Raw genomic sequence first — 15,909 nt, forward strand, 5'->3', positions numbered from 1 at the left:
TTTTCATCTTTTTTGAATATATAATTAGACAGCTTCATCAGATGAAATCTTTGCTGAACCAAAAACTGTCTCTATTCTACGCTGGATATAAAGTTAGCATTGACCAGGTCTAATAGTGAACCCTGAATGGAAATGAATAACTTTATTCAGGAAGTTTCTTATAACATCCAGGCAACTGGTAGACACAATGAAATAGAAGTTTCTTTTTCTTTCTATGGTCTTTTGGAAGAGATGTTAGAAATAGTACATGAGTCATTCACACTCACAAAGCTGGAACATTTTGCCAGAAGTAAAACCTAGTGTTCAGAACTGTGATATTTCTCTCAGGAGGTTTGTTTTTTGTAAAGCTACCATTGAAGTAGATGAGGAAAAAATATAAAAGTTTTAGATCTTAATAAACAATGGCTGCTGGTGGCATAATAGCTTGCTTCTTCTCACACTTACAGTAATTGAAAATAACCTTAGCATCTTCCCCATTACACTGGCCAAAATCCTAACTTTAAAACACGCACTTCTGAGTGCCTTTACTGAAAGGGGTGCAGGGTTGCTACAGTATTGCAACAGAAATTAAGCTTTTGTTTAATTATCAAATATAAGGTTCAATCAGACAGTTCCTGGTACTACAAATTGAATTTAATTTTAAAGCTCTCCAATTCAATATGCAAATCTGTAGCAAAGTGGCTAGACAGGGTCAGAACTGTACAAACAGTTAATGCGATACACAAATGTTCTTCACATCGGCTACCTTGATGTGTAGGTTTTGAGCAAAATGGGTCAAATTATCCCCAATGGCCTGAAATCCAAATAAGACTCAAACAACAAACTTGAAATTACACGGTTATAATTTAAATTTACTATAAGTTATTTTTACTTGTCTAAACTGTGGTAAAATAAAATGAGAATCTTCTTTTCTTCATTAAAAATGTTATTTTATTTTAACCACAACATTCTGCAATTTATGAAATTCTCGTTAGTGCAGTCTTCCATGATATGTTTGTTTATAAAACTCATTCTTTTCTCATTCTGACTTCTCTTCTGTGGCCCAGGCCACACATTCCAGTGTTGTATTTCAGTTTGGTCGGTTTAGTTCCAAATTTAAATTTGCATTAGGCAGCACTGTCTTATGCAGGTTTACACAGGGCCCAGAGCACAATGTTTAATTTACTAATTTCAAAACTCTTTGGTCATTGATTTAAGCACTAGGGAAGCCTGACACTCAACTACTACAACTAAAAGATGTTTCAGTTAATTCTGTACTCATATTCATTCTTCCCTTTCATTCTTTTTTCCCCCTCTCCCTTGCTCAAAATCTATTACATTTTTAACTTTTCCCTTTCTGGTGAAAGGGCACAGATCTGAAACTTAAACCCTGTTTATCTTGCCACAGATGCTGCCAGACCTGCCGAGTATTTCCAGCATTTTTTGATTTTCCTTAGACTGTATAACTGAATATAAACAGGTTTATTCCCATCGTTTTAACAGAGGTGGATATAGAGCTTTACGAAGAGGAGAACAATCTGGATAAGACTGAAACAGGAGTTTCAGAACGGTGGAGGGGGGGTTTATACTAACCACTTTAAAATTTGAGTGAATGTTAGGAGGTCATGGTGGTGGGCGGGGGAGCAGGACATAAATAAGGCATGTTGAACAAAATATTTTGTTTTTTAATGTTTATTATGGTGGTAATGTCTTTGGTCTAACATTTGGCAGGTTCATCATTGTAACATTATTTGATTCAGCACCACTGTGTACTATGAAATTCCCTGGAACCTGCTGGTAGTCTTAACCTTTCCACAGTGACTTGATCACTGAAGCATCTAAATACGGAGCTCCTTCATTGCCCCTACACTGAATTATTTCAGTAACTATTTTCTTGCAGGATATCCATTACATACTATATTACAAATTTCAAGAACTTTTGGCTCAAAATTCAGGATGAAATTTAATTGCGAAGCATGCACAAAAAATTCAATATCAAAATGACTAACTGCCCAACTGATGTAAGAAATTAAAAACAGAGATTCAAGCTGTGCTGAAGCGAAATACTTGGATGCTGGAAATCTGGAACAAAAAACAGAAAATGCTGAAATTAATCTGCAGGTCATGCAGCATCTTTGGAGAGAGAAACACAGTTAATGTTTAAGTCAATGATGTTCTGACAAAAGGTCATCAAACTATGTTTTTCTCTCTCTACTAATGCTACCTGACCTGCTGAGCATTTCCAGAATTTTCTATTTTTATTCCAGGTTGTGCTGGCTAGTTTTGGTACTGCAGGCAATTAATGATTGACTGTAAAATCCAGACACTGTATCTCAATAGATCAACAAAATTCAAACCTGCAAAGCATCCACTGTTAGATTATGCAAAAATGATTCAAAAGCAAAATACTACAGATGCTGGAAATCTGAAAGAAGAACAGAAAATGCTGAAAATACTCAGCAGCCTGGCTGCATCAGTGGAGAGTGAAACAGGGTTATTGTTTCAAGTCGATCAACTTTCATCCAAACTGATGAAAGGTCTTCGACTTGAAAAGTTAACTCCATTTAAACTTCTAAAGGATTTTATTGGCAGTAAAGCGCTTTGATACATCCAGTGATCGTGAACGGCATGAAATAAGTAAAAGGCTTTCTATTTACAGATGTTGTTTGGCCTGCTGAGTATTTCCAGTATTTTCTGTTCTGATAATAGGAGAAAATAATTGGTAAAGTAGACACTCAAAAACTTTGATGTGTATTAATTCCTTTATACTTCAGTCATATTAGCATAAGGAACCAAAATACCATTGCTAAATAAATGCATCTAAAAAATGTGGCTGAAGTTCAAAGCTTCATCCTTCAGGATTTTTTTTCCCGACGGGGTAATGGTTAATTTTTGAAGTGTAAAACCCAATAATCCCCAGAATTGTAACATTACTGCACATAAAACATGTTATGTGTGTAAATGGTATACAATACTCACTCACAGTTAGTAGATAGGCACATTCAAAATACCTACAAGCATAACAGAAATTATTCACAACCGAAAACGGTACATGAGTCTGACACCAATATTTTGTATCATGCATCCCAAGCCTGAAAAGTGAAAAAAATGCAACTGTCCCTCCAACAAGCAAAGGACATAGAATCACATAACACTTTAGAATGAACAGCAAGCAGAATCCATCAGAGTAGCAGGGTGATGCCTTCTCTACAAAGAAGAATATGCAAAGCAACTATGGAGCATTATCAAATTAGTAATTCCAACCCATAGTCTAGAATTGAAGAATTATGGGATAATTTAAGGCCTGTTCCTGGAGGCACTCTCAACATATCTCCCATATTCACTGAGATTTGGACCAAGACTAAACATTTTGCTCTACAAAGTCTCAGCAAATTTATCAACCAACAATTGAGACAATTAGGAGATGTCCCACATTTAATTCCAGGCCTGTGCTTATTGTGCTATCACAACAATGGCAATGAAAAAGGCAATGCAATTGGCTTCAGCAGCCCTAGGAGGGAAATTTGACTCTTGCTGGACTTCAGGCAAGAGCAAGATTTAGTTAGCTGAGAAGCCCTGACATTAAATTGCCTGCCAACACTCACCATCAAGACTTATACATGAATAATGGCCACTTGGGTGAATCACTGGCAAGCGCATAGCACATGCGTAACCATACCCCAGAAAGGAGACAACACCTTTGAGATTGGGGGGAGGGAGGGCAGAAATAGGTAAAATAGGTAAAAAAAAAATCCACATCATCTCACTGTACTAAATTAGCAACGCAGGATACACAAAAAATATACACATACCTGTGTACATAATGCAACTGGTGAATGGAATCGATAGCTAACACCATTTCTGCTATGTAAAATTTAGACATTTCTTCTGGAAGTCTGTCTTCAAACTTGCTGAGCAACGTCAGCAGATCCCCACCCACATAGTAGTCCATAACTAAATACTGAAAATACACAAAATGCACTTAATAAGACAGTACACATGTTCTATCTTTAAATATATTTGGTTAATCAAAAACCAATTACATAAATGATTATCACCAAAAGAAAACCTGTGGTTTAACAACTTGAGATACTATTTTCTCTGGAATGAATACCCATGTTATATTTTTGTTTTGTTAGGTAATTTCAGAAATTTAAGTGAAAGCAGACTTACCAAGTAGTTATCATCTTGGAAGGCATAGTGTAGTGTAGTAATCCACTGGCAATCACCATTCACCAGAACATTCCTTTCTTCTCGAAAACAAGCGGTCTATGCATAAGGAAGTGTTTTATGAACTTGATTGCGTATATTTAGTTAGATTGCATTATTTCCTACATTACTTCCAAGGTTTGGCTTGCACTCAATCGAACTGAACCACTGGTATGACCAGGAAATCCATTTGTCAGACAGCTAAAGGAATTAGTAAACTGAAAAATACTTTGCTCACGATTAAAAATTATTTAAAAACATAAAAGCTCCATTTTGAGTCAATTTCTAGATTTCATATACCCTGAATAGACCATGCTTCCTTTCGCTGAGACTATTTTTGAATTTATTTGTAGCTAAGGAGATATGGCCTGGCTTACGTACCATCAGCCTGGCAGCAAATGATTATTGGAACAAAGGTGTGCAATCAAAACTAAAACAGTGACTTCATTATATCACTAATATCAGGCAGAGGGGAATTGCTGCTTTCTACTACTGAAAGTAGCAATGTTTTAGAATAGTAATATATTACTGGAAAAGAAACATGTCAATGTTTTTCATCTTGCACTCATCAGGATACTTCACATTTGTGTGTACTGGAAGCTACATATCTTAATACACAGGCTCTGTTCTTTGCAGACAGAAAGGACATGTACACACATTGCACCTGTTTCAGCTAAACAAAATAAGTGACAACCCCCATTCACTGACTCATTCCTCAGGCCAATGCCTTGACCTCAGGGTCAATCTGCCTGGTTTAAATTTGAAAATGCTTGGCAGTTAACTGTCAGTCACCATCACTGGCGCATTCTCCATGACAACACCTCTACCAATTAGAGTCCACTTGCCAAACAATCAGCACTCTCTTCTCATACAGTATAAATTGTTGTTTTCCCCTTATACTGGTATTCTTGCAAGGTGTCCTGATGCTTGCAAGACTAAGAGCTTCAACATGTCTCTTCTTTCCGCAACACTCAAGTTCTATACTACCAGGCAACCAATAGTAATATAATTAAAATTCTGCCACTGGTTCCATTTTGTAAACATTTTATCTTTAAAATAAGACAACCATAAAACTGCCTGAAATAAGGAAGTATTAGGAGGATACACTGCTGTACTTCTTGAGACAGAGGTTGCATACATTTTCAAATGAAACCCAAATAAGTTGAGGGAATTAAGTTGATAATTTGGAGAAAAATTCAATTCTGTGGCAACATGTGCCTACATGTGAATTTGACTTTGGAATGCAAGGCCAAGAGACTGAGGGTCTACTGGTAAAGGAGAGAGAAAGAATTCACATGAGGACAAAGTAGGAAAAATACAAATTATCAAATTAATTCAGAAAAATTGGGATTTGGATAACTAAATTACTGAAGAAAGAGGATTATGTTGTTTATAGAGTTGCATGTATCATGGAAAATTTCTAGATGGAAACTGAAAGGGGTCTGCAAATTCTGAAGCACTTTAAATCGGCATCATAGCTCAATTTTGACCCAAAGTAGCAAACCAGTAAGTCCCTGAAATTTTGCACTTTTAGGGATTTCCATTATTTGAAAAACATTTTCAAATCTGACTGAACCTTACTCCAATTCAATGGCTGCCCAACTGCCTTTAGTGATGATGGAATTCTGCATACTGAATTCTACCACCACATTCTGAAGATAGTATCCTTCCTAACCACAAATTAACTTAAATGTAAGGTGTAACTTTTACTGGCTATAACATTAAATCTGATTCAACATCTTACCCAATGAAAGTGTACCCCAGTTTCCCCTATTATTGCCTGTGCTCTCCTCGTTTAACCATTTTCAACACTGATGCTAAGATTTTGACCTAACTATGCTTGGATGGAGGCCAGCTCTAGGTGGCGAATTTGCTACAGCATCAAATTACCAAGTGCTTGTCCACATATAGGTGGGTGTACTTAAACAGGAGTGACAGCAGCTCCCCACCGCCCCCAGCAGAAAATGACAGGAAGATGGTGGAGCATATAGCTGATTAGCTTTCTGACACACTCTTCCCAGATCTAAAGAATGACCAATGGCAGAGTGGGGATTGTAGGCCACTGAGTATTAATTTTAGAGGATATTTCACTATATTGGCCTGAAAGTCAAGTAGGCTACTACAGGAAAAGGCAGACGTTAACCAGTTTTGGGTGATTAAATTAAAGACTGCACTGCTCAATTTATTTCTTGTAAAAATGCTGCATTTGCAATCAGATTTTAAGGAAAGAATTATGAATGCACATCACATGGTATAAAATGTTACTTCTTTACCAAGATGGGTTTACTGTACAGTTACTGATATTTCTGAATAGCAGATGCCTTGAAGCAACTGTCATATGGCATTTTAGAAAAAGTAAGTTCATTCTTACATCATCAGTATTTTTGTATTTTCTTTCCTCCATAAAATCCTTAATGTGTGTGTGACTGGATAACAAGTCGCATCCAGCCTGTACCAAATGTCATAATGTTTCCTTTCTAACACATCAGCACAATGATCAGTTGAAAGAAAAATGCAGTAACATTTATTCCCCACTGGCTTTATATGGTTTATACAAACCCTCTTTAATATTAAAAATTCAAAAATATGCACTCTGGTCCCTAATGGGGAATGTGTGTAATTGATATTTACACAGTTCCAATGATTCATATTGTGATCCTTCTAGTTTAAATCAAGTTCCTATACCTAAATATACTGGTTTGCTCATGACAAACATATAAGAATATCAGAGCAGCTACAGAATTGTAGATATTTAAGTTTATCTAGTTTCAAGCTCTTATACAATAATAATAGTTAGGACTTGTAACCACGAACAGGTTTAAGCAAAAACCGTCAAACATTTATTTTGAAAGCCATTGTGCTGAGGAAATGAAAATTAGTTCCAGTTGCACTTATTATGACATAAAATAAACTCCTCCAAACTATTTTCCAGCTAAGTTTCTCTTTTGAGAAAAAAAAGGAAACTTAAAAGATTGGAAGGAATGTATACAATTAGTTGTGAAATCATAGCATGTCAACATTATACAGTTCAACTGTGAGGTTCAGCTATGACCCTTGTTCACTGCAAACTCAAAGCATAATTTGCCAAATCCATCTGTAAGGCGATTCATCTTGAAATGTAAAATCTGATTACTAGAATGCACTCAAATCTATGTTAACCCATTCTTACCTCAGCACGTTTCAGCATCTCCCATTTATTGAGAATTTTCATAGCGTAAACACGTTCAGTGTTCTTCATTTTCACTACTGCAACCTATAAAGAACAAAATTGTGAAATTTACATAATTTTTATAACAACTTATAAATCAATGGTCCAGTCAAACCTAATGAAGGACAGGATCCAAATTTAACTTCTCAACTACTTGTTCAGTAAGCAACTCATGTTCACATGCTTTTGTAAAAATTAACACATTTATGATATATTTCATAGCATCAAACAATAATACAGCACAGAAGGCAGAAATTTGGTCCATCAAGTCTACGTTGGCTCTTTCAAAGAGCAATTCAGTTATTCCTATTCTCTGGTTCTTTACCCATATGCCAGTAATTTTTTCTCCTTCAGTATTTATTCAATACCCTTTTGAAGCTTGGCACTGAATCTATTTCTATTACCTCATCAGGCGATGAACTACAAATCCAAACCACTAGTTGTGTAAAAACGGTCTTCCCTCATGTTGCTCTGGTTCTTCTGCCAACTGCCATAAATCTGTACTCTCTGGTAATCAGCTCATTGAGAAACAAAGTATATTTTCTGTCTTTTTATATTGAATTAAATTTATTCATTAAGTTGTCTTTAGTGCCCTTCAATGCCCCAATAATGTTTTTACTGGAAGGTTTCATACTGGAAACAGACTTAATATATTTGTCTATAACTGATAGTTTATTAACTGAAGTTAGATTGTACAACTTGAGATTGTACATTGTAACCAAGTTTTCCAAGATGCTTCACTGGCATTTAGTCAGCAAACAATTGGAATATTTTTCATCAGCTTCTAGCATTTGTGCTCAGTTGTTTTTCAAAGTTATTTGTAGAAAGATTAGGAAGACAAATTTGAAAAGCTTTATTCAGATAAAGTTGATTGTGTTGACAGGCAACTTGTGTGCGTAAAAATGACAGTCCATAAAGATTACAAACTTGAATGCATTTAAAAAATACAAATTAGTTGAATTTGGAAGCAAATGAAGGCTTCTAATTATCCACTATCAATCATTGTGTTGAAGTAGGGAATGTAAACATTCTAATTATTAACAGCCGTGTGAGAGGAAGGACAAGAAAGAGAAAAAGGAAAAAAGCAAGACTCCCATGTCAAGAATCTTTTGAGGATTCATCTTTTTCTCCTTCACCCACCGCTCTCCAGTAACATCAGGCCAATGTTATTTCCCTTCCCCAAATTCTGGCCAACATCAGAAATCCACCAATGAGTCAAGCTAGGTTCACTTTCCATCAGTGATAAAAGCAAAAAACTGCGGATGCTGGAAATCCAAAACAAAAATACCTGGAAAAACTCAGCAGGTCTGACAGCATCTGCGGAGAGGAACACAGTTAACGTTTCGAGTCCGTACGATGACTTCAACAGCCATACGGACTCGAAATGTTAACTGTGTTCCTCTCCGCAGATGCTGTCAGACCTGCTGAGTTTTTCCAGGTATTTTTGTTTTTGTTTTTGTTTTCACTTTCCATCAGGTCTACTAACCCCCAAGTTCCCAACCCACAGCAATTCTAAGCCATAGGGTCACCCCATGTTGCCAAACTCTAGCAGCCTCACTGCAGTATTGTAAAACACCAGGGACTGCCCCAGCTGCAGCAAAACCCTAGTTCCTCTTCTGAGTGCTGCTGAACACCAGGCGATATTTGTCTCTCAATTTATCTGCATCTTACGTACTAACTTGTTTTGTATTGTCAGCTTATCAATGGGAAAATCCATTTTAAATGTGTCAACATTTCCCTGAAGTACGCGTTATGTCTGAAGTTGCTACTGTTGATTTCCCTTCACAATGCTAACACAAAAAATCCTGTCATATAACATTAGTTCTATCACCTTCCAGCTCCAATTCAAAGGTGCTGGATTGAAGTCGATCAGTTCTTATCTAGCTGAAGTCAAGTCTTTCTCAAAGAGAGCAATGTAATGAAATGTAAATACTTCTAATGAATTTTGTTCTTCACTAAAAATAAGGCTTCTAACCTCTTAATCAAAGAGCTGGAACAAATTGTACATAGTAGTTAAGAGGCTTGCTGCAGAGAAGTCTACTGCCAGCCAGTAATTACTCCTCACCCACCATTCTGAAAATCCATTTCTGCTCCTTCCACTATGCAGTTTCACAGTGTTGAATAATACACCTTCCCCAAGTAAACTTTTCTGTAAAGATGCTGGCAACCCAACATTCCATTGCCTCCTCCCCACCACCTTTCCAGAACTCTTGTCAATACTCATAATTATCTTCTCCTATCACACCCTAACCCTCCATTCACGATTTTGCAAAACCCCACTGTCAATCCCACTGATCTCTAAATTGATGAATTGGTAAGATAGCCACCCTTACCTACCAGCATTTATAGGTGGCACTTGATCAGGCAAATAAACCACACCACAAACCAATTGCTCGTTCGTGGTTCGTGACTACAATTTCCACAAAACTTCACTTCAATTCTTCCTGCACCCTCACTCTTTACCAATCCAGTTCTACTCGCTACTGTTATGAGTTGAACATTCCAGCAATTGAGCCTATGACTTGGACACTGAGGTTTATTCACCAAGTAAGGAGAGAGCAAAAAGAAAAGAAAAATAGACAGAAAACCAGGCAAAGGGAAAGATAAACCATTGTAGCCCAGTTAAGATTAAGAGTTCACCACATGGGGATCATGGTATAGATCTATGATCAATACTCTGCAGCACAATGGATCATTTGTGAGAATGCATTTCAGGCAAGATCGTACATTGGATGATAGCCCTCAACAAAAAGTCAGTAAATGATACTGGTATTACTTTATTTACCAAAGCATTCTATGAAATGGTATGCAAAACCTGAAATATTAACAACCTGACAAGCATGGGCAGCATCACCCAGCTGCAACACCAATACTCTATATGTTAAGAGCAGTGTGAAAGCATCTAAAGGATTATAAGCTGATCAGCAGTCGCAAGCTGAGAGTATTTTGTGTCACTGAAGAGCAGCTCTAGTTGCAGCCTAAATGCTTCAGAGGCACATTCGTAGTAGATCATTCATGTAAAGGAATCAGGCTTGCTTCAGTGATGGTACTCTGAGTCAGAATATTGTGGGTTCAAGACCCATTCCAGAGACTTGAGCACATAAGCCAAGCTGGTACTTCAGTATTGAGGGAAAACTGCTGATGATGTCAGTCTTCAGATAATATGCTAAAGTAAGGTCTATCTGCCCTTCGAAGTAGATGTAAAAAAAAGTTCCCCGGCTGCATAATCTGAGGTACTATCTTTTGGATGAAAAGTTAAGCAGAGGTCCTGTTGTCTGTTCAGGTGAATGTTAAAGTTCCCAATAGAGAGAGGGTGAGGGCGGGGCAGGACGAGGGAGAGAAAGAGAAGAGATAAACAGCTTCCTTTCAGCTTTTCAGTACAGCATTCCGATCTCTCGTGTTCTCTCTGGCTTGGTAAAACAGTTGTTAAAAGTCCTGCTAGCTGTAAATTCCAGAGGAATTTGATAACCATGCCTGCCGTAGTCATTGTTCTGTAGAACATGTAATTGCATTTTGATGTCTCGGCTCAAAAGCTTTAGAAGAGTTTCAGGATAGTGTGAAAGGCAAAAGGAGAAGGGGTATTACACACTCCTCAGGAGGGTTTGGGTGTCTGTTCCCTTTTCATCTTACTTGGGCGGAATGCAAGTTATATATTCTGGCTGGTTAGCAGCCTTCCATCGCCTTAACAGGATGACAGTTCATTGTTTTTTTTAAAATCCTGCCCAAAAAAAAATTAGAAATTCTATCCTTTTTAAAGAAAAAAGCATATTCTCATTGTATTGGCAGAAATACAATACACTAACATCTACTAACAAACCTCTTAAAATATCTAGATTTATATCTCTGTACTGCAGTTTCTTTAAAAAAAAAATCAGTGTATTGTGAGCTTGCTTTTTTCCAAAATACTGTTACATATTTCTTTGCATCTCAAATGTGTCTCTCAAGGTCCTTATCTTTTCAATATTTTTATAAAACTTCTACTGATTAGCATAGTATGCCTCTGCCAGTTTATTTTGTAAAATTAAAAGAAAGGAAATCATTTATGTAAATATGTCACTGAACTGTCAGATACCAAAATTGTTTTCATTTTACTGACATTTGTTCTGGATAACAATGATTTCTTGACATCCAGAAAGGGATAAATATTTTTTCCAATAGCTGGAGCTATTACCTCAAAAAAATACATAAGTCAATAGAACTGAATGTGTTATCACTACTGTAAATTAAGGCCAATTTGTTTTCGAGCCTCAATAGCTAACATTAAAAGAAATAAATGTCAATTTGGCTTGCCATGAACTAACTTTTTTCTACAGAACACTAGGTGATATGCTATTTATAATGACGGGTATGTTATACTGTTATAATGACAGTAATGCAAAATGTATCACGCTGCTATAATGAAGTAATGTCCGTCTATGGCGTCAAAGTCTAACTCAGGTTGTCCAATACATTAACCACTAACCAAGTGTTGCTACTTGGGAATCCAGATGTGGCAAATTGAATGCTTGGCTAGTCCATTAAAAAAATGGGAGGCACCAATGCCAGGCATGTGATCTCAATACTCATATTTGCATGGCCCATGCATGTGGTTTAGCCTTTGTGTTATTGCTAGTGAAACGGTCAACACAACAGCAGTGCCAAATACTTTTGATTGTTTTATGTATTTCCTTGGTTTCTGTTTATTGATTATCTACTAAAATGTGTAATAATTTAACCCATTTAACCCCATCATCACTCCCTTCAAGGCCAATACAGAAGAACACGAGAATTAGGAGGAGTAGGCCATCTGGCCCCGCAAAGCCTGCTCCGCCATTGAGTATCATGGCTGATCCGATTGTGGCCTCAACTCCACTTTCTTGTCTGCCATCCATAACCCTCATCTCCCTTGTTGATAAAAAGTCTATTTAACTCATCCTTAAATATATTTAATGACCCTGCCTCCACTGACCACTGTCTCCTAGTTCTAGACTCCCCACACGAGGAAACATCCTCTCAACATCCACCTGTCAAGTCCCCTCAGGATATTCTGTTTCAATAAGATCAACTTTCATTCTTCTAAAATCTAATGGGAATAGGCCCAACCTGCTCAACTGTTCCTCAAAAGGCAACCCCTTCATCCCAGGAATCAGTCGAATGAACCTTTTGTGAACTGCTTCGAATGCAATTATATCCCTCTAAGTAAGGAGACCAAAACTGTACACAGTACTCAAGATGAGGGCTCTTTAAGTCCCTGCACAGAAGTAGCAACACTTTCCAATTTTATATTAGATTCCCTTTCAATAAACACCAACATGCTATTTGCCTTCCTAATTGCCTTTACCTGCATACTAACATTTTGTGATTCATGTACCAGGACTTCCAGATCTCTGTACCATAGAGCTCTGCAGTCTCTGTCCATTCAACTAATATACTGCTTTTCTATTCTTCCTGTCAAAGTGGATGAGCTCACATTTTCTGACATCATAATCCATCTGCCAGGTTTCTGCTCACTCACAACCTATTTCAACCCCTTTGTAAACTCTATGTCCTCTTGACAAATTACTTTCCTATCTTTGTATCTTCAGCAAATTTAGCAACCATACATTCTGTCCCTTCATCCAAGTCATTGATTTAGATTGTAAATAACTGAGGCCCGAGCATTGATCCCGCTGTCACTCCACTAGTTACAGCTTGCCAATCCAAAAATGACCCATTTTTCCCTATTCTCTGCTTCCTGTTAGTTAACCAATCCCCTATCCATGCTAATACATCACCTCCTTTATCATGGGCTCGTATTTTGTGAAGTAACCTTTGATTTGGCAACTCACTGAATGCCTTTTGGAAATCCAAGTACACCACATCTATAGGTCCTCTTTTATCCACCCTGCTTGTTACTTAATCAACAAACTAATAAATTACTCCTGTGATTACCTGCTTAATAATGGATTCTAGCATTTTCCCTATGACAGATGTTAGGCTAACTGGCCTATAGTTCCCTGCTTTCTGTCTCCTTCCTTTCTTGAATAGAGGTGTAAGATCTGCGATTTTCCAATCCACTGGGATCTTTCCAGAATCTGGGGAATTTTGGAAGATCACAACCAATGCAACTATTATCTCTGCAGCCACTTCTTTTAAGACTTTAGGATGAAAGCCATAAGGTCCAGAGGACTTGTCAGCCTTTAGTCCTAATAGTTCTCCCAGTACTTTTACCTAGTGAATTTGATTGCTTTAAGTTCCTCCCTCCCTCTTACCTCTTGATTTTCAACTATCCTTGGGATTATTTTGTGTCTTCTACAATGAAAACAGATACAAAATATCTGCTCAATGCTTCCACCATCTCTTTGTTTCCCATTATTAATTCCCCAGTTTCACCATCTAAGGGACCAATGCTCGGTTTAGTTACCAGTTTTCCTTTTTAAATACTTGTAGAAACTCTTATTATTTGGTTATATATTTCTTGACTGGCTTTGTCCCTCATTTTTTAGTCATTCTTTGCTGGTTTTTAAAATCTGTCCAATCTTCTGACCTACCATTAATCTTCACAATATTGCACACCGTCTTACAATTTGATAATATCCTTAACTTCCTTAGTTAGCCACAGATGGTCTGTCAAGAAAACAAATTGTAATTTTTTCTTCTGTTAATAACCCTGTCATCTTTCTTATGTACTGGAAGACAGGCTGTTGGGGGTATGAATATGGTAATTGGAGTAAGAGCCAGAGTAACTGCAAGCATCTAAAGCCAACAGTAAGAAGTGGTTTTGATATGTTATTGAACCATGAGGAACTTCAATCAGAGTTTTACATAAAGCAATAACATGAGTAATTTTGAATCGAGTTGTTTTAATTCAAAGGAGGATATATGCAGGTTGTAAAAAGGCGCAAGTAAATACTTAAAGATAGGGTACATTTATTTTTTTTTAAAACCTAAGATCTAAAGTAAAGAAGAGTCTAATCAAGTCTGGGGAGAAAGCATTTCTAAAAAGACTGGTTGAGACAATAGAGAGATCAAAGGGAAGGAACACATTTAAGGAAATACTGAAGCCTACGTGAGGGGGAAACTGTTTAGGTCTCCCAGAAGACAGCAGGATAGCTGGTCAGAACTCCCAGAAAACAGTGTGAAAGGCAGACCAGGAGAGCCAGTTGCTGTCAGCCTCAGAGGACACCCCAAGGAAAAAGGCACTGAATGGTAAAAATGACTGGAATTCTATAGATTTTGAAATCTATAAGGATAGTTGAACACAAAAGGGACGGTTAACTCTGAGGGCAGTTAAGTTAAGGTCTTGTGGAACTGTTTTAAAGTACTGTTTACTGTGTGAAGCCATTTTGGTGTTTAAGTGTAACTGTTTTGTTTTGATTTATTCTTTTAATAGACATTTGCTCTACTATAAAATCATCACAAGTAGATGAGGACATCATTTCCTGATTTCAGAACCTCTCCTCAAATTGCAAAAACTGTTTTGGCAGCTGTTTCAAGTTTTCCTTTGGGATTTGGGCAGCACGGCATTTACCATCAGCCATGCCATAACACTTCTCATAGAGTCTTTCTTTCTTAATGAAATACATCTTTGCTGTGGGTTATGAAATATCTCCTTAAATGTCTGCCACTGTTCTTCCAAATGCCCTATCTTTTAATCTATTTTTCCCAGTTCACTTTAGCCAACTCTTTCTCCATACCTTGTAATTGCCTTTATTTAAGTTTAAGACACTTGTCTTAGATCCACACTTCTCACCCACAAACCGAATGTGAAATGTGAATCAAATTATGGTCACTGCTGCCTAGAGGTGCCTTTACAATGAGGTCACTAAGTAATCCTGTTTCATAGCACATTACCACGTCAAAACTAGCCTGCTCCCTGATTGGCACTGGAACATACTGCTCTAAAAAATTGTCCCAAACACATTCTATGAACTCATCTTCCAGGCTACCTTTGTCAATCTAATTCATCCAATCTATAAAAAGATTTAAATCACCCATGATTATTGCAGTAACTTTCTAATAAGCTCCCATTATTTATTCCTGTATACTCTGTCCTACAGCGTAGCTATTGTTAAGGGCTCTACAAACTATTCCCACAAGTGGCTTGTTACCTTTGTTATTTCCTATCTCTACCCAAACTGATTTTACAACTTGATTTTCTGAACTAAGGTCATCTTTCACTTCTATACTAATGTCTTCCTTAAGTAACAGGTCTACCCCACCACATTTTCATCCTTCCTCAGGCTCAGTGCTCAGAACGAAATGCAGTCCTCCAGATGCATTCCAACCAGAGCTTTAGGCAACTGTAGCATGATTTTTCCCCCCTTTGTATTACAGCCTGCTTGAGACAAAGGTCAAACATTCCATTAATGCTTTTATTTCCACCTGTCTACTAGCTTTTAGTAATTTTCGTACCTGGACCACCAAATCTTTCTGACCCTCCATTGTCAGTTTAGAACAAGCAAAGGTACAGAGAAACTCAAAGAACCACTATTACACCTCTTACTTTAAGGCCAAAAATAAATACACATCAGGCAAAATTCAGTTCATTAGCA

At 37.2% G+C, this 15,909-nt stretch overlaps 1 protein-coding gene across 3 annotated transcripts in view; it reads right to left on the minus strand.

Moving 5' to 3' along the window:
* cdc42bpb (CDC42 binding protein kinase beta (DMPK-like)) overlaps positions 1–15,909 on the minus strand; it is a 194,315-nt gene that overhangs the window by 78,217 nt on the left and 100,189 nt on the right. For all 3 annotated transcript variants that reach the window (XM_078562422.1, XM_078562421.1, XM_078562423.1), the window contains exons 3-5: positions 7,358–7,441; positions 4,153–4,248; positions 3,792–3,940 (exon numbers count right to left, since the gene is read on the minus strand). In XM_078562422.1, the coding sequence (XP_078418548.1) occupies positions 3,792–3,940; positions 4,153–4,248; positions 7,358–7,441 (329 nt within the window). The remainder of the gene's footprint in view (positions 1–3,791; positions 3,941–4,152; positions 4,249–7,357; positions 7,442–15,909) is intronic.

The sequence above is a fragment of the Cetorhinus maximus genome, chromosome 18 (assembly GCF_964194155.1).
Source record: "Cetorhinus maximus chromosome 18, sCetMax3.hap1.1, whole genome shotgun sequence".
Classification (NCBI taxonomy): Eukaryota; Metazoa; Chordata; class Chondrichthyes; order Lamniformes; family Cetorhinidae; genus Cetorhinus; species Cetorhinus maximus.